Raw genomic sequence first — 3848 nt, 5'->3', positions numbered from 1 at the left:
CGGGGGTTTGGAACAGCACTTTTCGTGGCAATGAGCAATGTGACAATACAATGGAGGTGGAAACAGGCTGCTCAATTGGCTGAGGCAAACCCTGGGCATTGCCAAGAGCTGATTTATTGAAATATATGAAGAGATGGGAGAAGAAAGGCTCTGAGACCCTGATAAACAATACGCCAGTCACCTTCTGCCAACACTTTATTCAATAAAGCTCCTGGGAGGGTTCTCAGGTGAAAGGCGCTGCAGAAACACACCTTGTTGTTGTTGTAAAGTGATCTGCTGCGCTGCCTGGCGCGGCGGAGGGTGGTGTGAGTGCGGGAGGTCAGGGGCAGTGGCGGCGCCGTCCCCTCTTGTCGCCCCGCTGACACTCGTTGGCTTACGGGCGCGCTGAGCTGGGGTTGGGCGGCCGCCATCTTGTTGAGGTCAGCGCGCATGCCCGTTAGCGAGCAGCGGACCCGGGGATCCGAGACCTGGTTTGTGCTTCACTCCGACACTGGCTCTTCGGCCACCGGGAGGCATCACCATTCCGGGACGGTGAGCCCTGGCTCTTTGGCCACCGGGAGGCATCACCATTCCGGGACGGTGAGCCCTGGCTATTCGGCCCTAGGAGGCATCACCATTCCGGGACGGTGAGCCCTGGCATTCCTCGGAGGCATCACCATTCCGGGGCGGTGAGCCCTGGCTATTCGGCCCTAGGAGGCATCACCATTCCGGGGCGGTGAGCCCTGGCTATTCGGCCCTAGGAGGCATCACCATTCCGGGGCGGTGAGCCCTGGCTCTTTGGCCCTGGGAGGCATCGCCATTCCGGGACGGTGAGCCCTGGCTATTCTGCCCTCGGAGGCATCACCATTCCGGGGTGGTGAGCCCTGGCTCTTTGGCCCTGAGAGGCATCACCATTCTGGGGTGGTGAGCCCTGGCTCTTTAGCCCTGAGAGGCTTCACCATTCTGGGGTGGTGAGCCCTGGCTCTTTGGCCCTAGGGGGCTTCACCATTCCGGGGTGATGAGCCCTGGCTATTCAGCACTAGGGGGCTTCACCATTCAGGGATGATGAGCCCTGGCTATTCGGCCCTAGGGGCTTCACCATTCAGGGATGATGAGCCCTGGCTATTCGGCCCTAGGGGCTTCACCATTCCGGGGTGATGAGCCCTGGATCTTTGGCCCTGGGAGGCATCACCATTCCGGGGTGATGAGCCCTGACTCTTTGTCCCTGGGAGGCATCGCCATTCTGGGGCGGTGAACCCTGGTTCTTCGGCCCTGGGAGGCATCGCCATTCCGGGGCGGTGAGCCCTGGCTCTTTGACCCTGGGAGGCATCACCATTCTGAAGTATTGAGCAGTGGCGCTTCAACCCTGGAAGGCATCACCATTCTGAGGCGGTGAGCCCTAGCTCTTCAGCCTTGGGAGGCATCACCATTCCAGGGCGGTGAGCCCTGGCTATTCAGCCTTGGGAGGGATCACCATTCTGTGGTATTGAAAACTGGCTCTTCAACCCAGAGAGGCATCACCATTCCAGTGAGGTGAACCCCGGCTGTTCATCCCGGGGGTGGAGGGGAATCACGCCTCTGGGGTTGTGAGCCCCGGCTCTTCAGACCTGGGAGGCATCACGATTCTGGGGTCATTTACAGCTTTGTCAGTCTGGTGTGGTGAGCGCTGCTGGCTCTTCAGCTCCGGAAGGCATCACTATTCCGGAGCCTGGGCAGCGGCATCATTCTGCGGCGGTGTGCACCGGCTCTTCAACCCTCGGAGGCTTCCTATTCCTGGGAGGTGAGCACTGGCTGTTCGATTATGTGAAGCATCCCAATCTTCCTGGGATGTGGGCTCCATCGCAAGGCCAGCGTGTGTTATAATCGGTCCCAAATCTAATTTACGGAGTTTAATTTCCGCCTGGGATTGAACCCGGTTCCCTGGGGCTGTGAGGCAACAGTGCTGAGCACACTGCTGCCAATCACTTGGACTTGTGCTGCCTCTCACGATCAAACAGCCATGGCTCACTATCTCAGAATTGTAATGTCCTGGGGGTAGGTGGTGCATAGTGGCATTGTCACTGGACTGGTAAGCCGAGTGGTTACCAGTCCCTGGCACAGTGGTTAGCGCTGCTGCCTCACAGCTCCAGGGACCCGGGTTCAATCCCTGCCTCGGGTGACTGGAGCCTGCGCGTTCTCCCCGTGTCTGCGTGGGTTGCCTCCCACAGTCCAAAGATGTCCAGGTTGGGTGGATTGGCCACGCTAAATTGCGTCTTAGTGCCCAAAGGTGTGCAGGTTCGGTGGGGTTACTGAGATGGGACTGGGGAGTGGGCCCAGGTGGGATGTATTTTCAGAGGGTTCGGCGCAGACTCGACTCGACTTATAGAATAGAGCAGTACAGCACAGAACAGGCCCTTCGGCCCTCGATGTTGTGCCGAGCAATGATCACCCTACTCAAACCCACGTATCCACCCTATACCCGTAACCCAACAACTCCCCCCCCCTCAACCTTACTATTAGGACACTAAGGGGCAATTTAGCATGGCCAATCCACCTAACCCGCACATCTTTGGACTGTGGGAGGAAACCGGAGCACCCGGAGGAAACCCACGCAGACACGGGGAGGACGTGCAGACTCCACACAAACAGTGACCCAGCCGGGAATCAAACCCGGGACCCTGGAGCTGTGAAGCATTTATGCTAACCACCGTGCTACCGTGCTGCCCCAACTTTGCGCTGTATTTTTAATTCCTACCCCCCTCTGCAGCTTTGCACAGTATCTATGAATCTACACCGCCTCCCTCGTGCAATATTGTTCATTCCCATCTCCCTTTGCCCCTTTGCAGTGAGCATGGCTGAAAACCCGCCCTTGGCGCCAGCGTCGGAGGGCGCGTTGGACATGGACCAGGTGGAGTACACCCTGCGCAAGAGGCTGCCGCGCAAACTCCCCAAGCGCAAGAACGACATCTACGTCAACATGAAGACGGACTTCAAAGCGCAGGTGGCCCGCTGCCAGAAGATGCTGGACAGCGGCTGCTTCAGCGAGATCTGCATCCACGGCCTGGGGCTGGCCATCAACCGGGCCATCAACATCGCCCTCCAGCTCCAGGGCGGCAGCTTCGGGGCCCTGCAGATCGCGGCCAACACCTCCACCGTCGAGCTGGTGGACGACCTGGAGCTGGACGAGGGCGAGCCCCTGACCCGCACCAGGAACAACTCCGCCATTCACATCAAGGTCTTCCACACCCTGCCCAAGTAGCAGCCCCACGGAGGGTGGGGGGGGGGGGGGGGGGGGGGGGGGCGCGCGACAGTATTCCTGAACATCTCGTTCCCCCCCCCCAAAAAAAAAACCCATCGCTGCACATCCGGAATGCTGAGGACTTGGGCTGAACTTGTTTCCTTTGCAGCGTTTCGGCATCAAATATTTCTTTCTGGGAACAAACCAGTTGCTAACTCGTCTTTCTGTCTGACGTGGTAACGTGTAAAAGAGAGAGCCTCACGGAGGACTGAATGTTGTGTCCCAGGGCTTCTTTAACTCTGTAATCGTGCTCCGCGTATTTATTTGCATCCCCTTTTTCGATTGCCGCTCAGGGTCTCCCACCTTAGGGGGAGGGGGGGGGGAGGGGGAGGGGGGGGGGGGGGGGGTCCCTCTCCCACACTGTGTCCTGAATTAATAATGACCACTCCACCGGCTTGGTGGGGCAAGCTGACCCAGTCATTATCAGGCGGTTTCTGGTTTTCGGCAGCTTGCTGTGTAGAAAGCCGTGGGTTTCCTGTAGTGCAACGTTGGCCAGATTTCAGAAAAAACATACTTGATCGGCTGTAACGCAGTGACAGGTGCTATATAAATGCAGATCTCTTCATGGCAATGATCACAATCCAAGTTTGGA

General features: G+C 58.2%; 1 protein-coding gene across 3 annotated transcripts; it reads left to right on the top strand.

Moving 5' to 3' along the window:
• The first annotated feature begins 403 nt into the window (after positions 1-403).
• pop7 (POP7 homolog, ribonuclease P/MRP subunit) lies at positions 404-3577 on the top strand. Of its 3 annotated transcripts, XM_038787022.1 has the most exons (3): positions 404-470; positions 2805-3220; positions 3290-3577. In XM_038787022.1, exon 2 carries the CDS (start codon positions 2810-2812, stop codon positions 3215-3217), a length of 408 nt encoding a protein of 135 aa, XP_038642950.1. In that variant the 5' UTR covers positions 404-470; positions 2805-2809; the 3' UTR covers positions 3218-3220; positions 3290-3577. The 3 variants fall into 3 exon arrangements, with proteins under 3 accessions (XP_038642950.1, XP_038642948.1, XP_038642949.1); XM_038787020.1 differs by lacking the exon at positions 3290-3577 and having other exon boundaries at positions 2805-3225; XM_038787021.1 differs by lacking the exon at positions 3290-3577 and having other exon boundaries at positions 426-531; positions 2805-3225.
• Positions 3578-3848: the final 271 nt, after the last annotated feature.

Source organism: Scyliorhinus canicula, chromosome 29 (assembly GCF_902713615.1).
Source record: "Scyliorhinus canicula chromosome 29, sScyCan1.1, whole genome shotgun sequence".
Lineage (NCBI taxonomy): Eukaryota > Metazoa > Chordata > Chondrichthyes > Carcharhiniformes > Scyliorhinidae > Scyliorhinus > Scyliorhinus canicula.
This window is presented reverse-complemented; position numbering and strand designations above follow the sequence as displayed.

Excerpts from the sequence above, each read along its gene's own strand:
- pop7 (XM_038787022.1), top strand. The coding sequence starts at position 2,810 with ATGGCTGAAAACCCGCCCTTGGCGCCAGCGTCGGAGGGCGCGTTGGAC.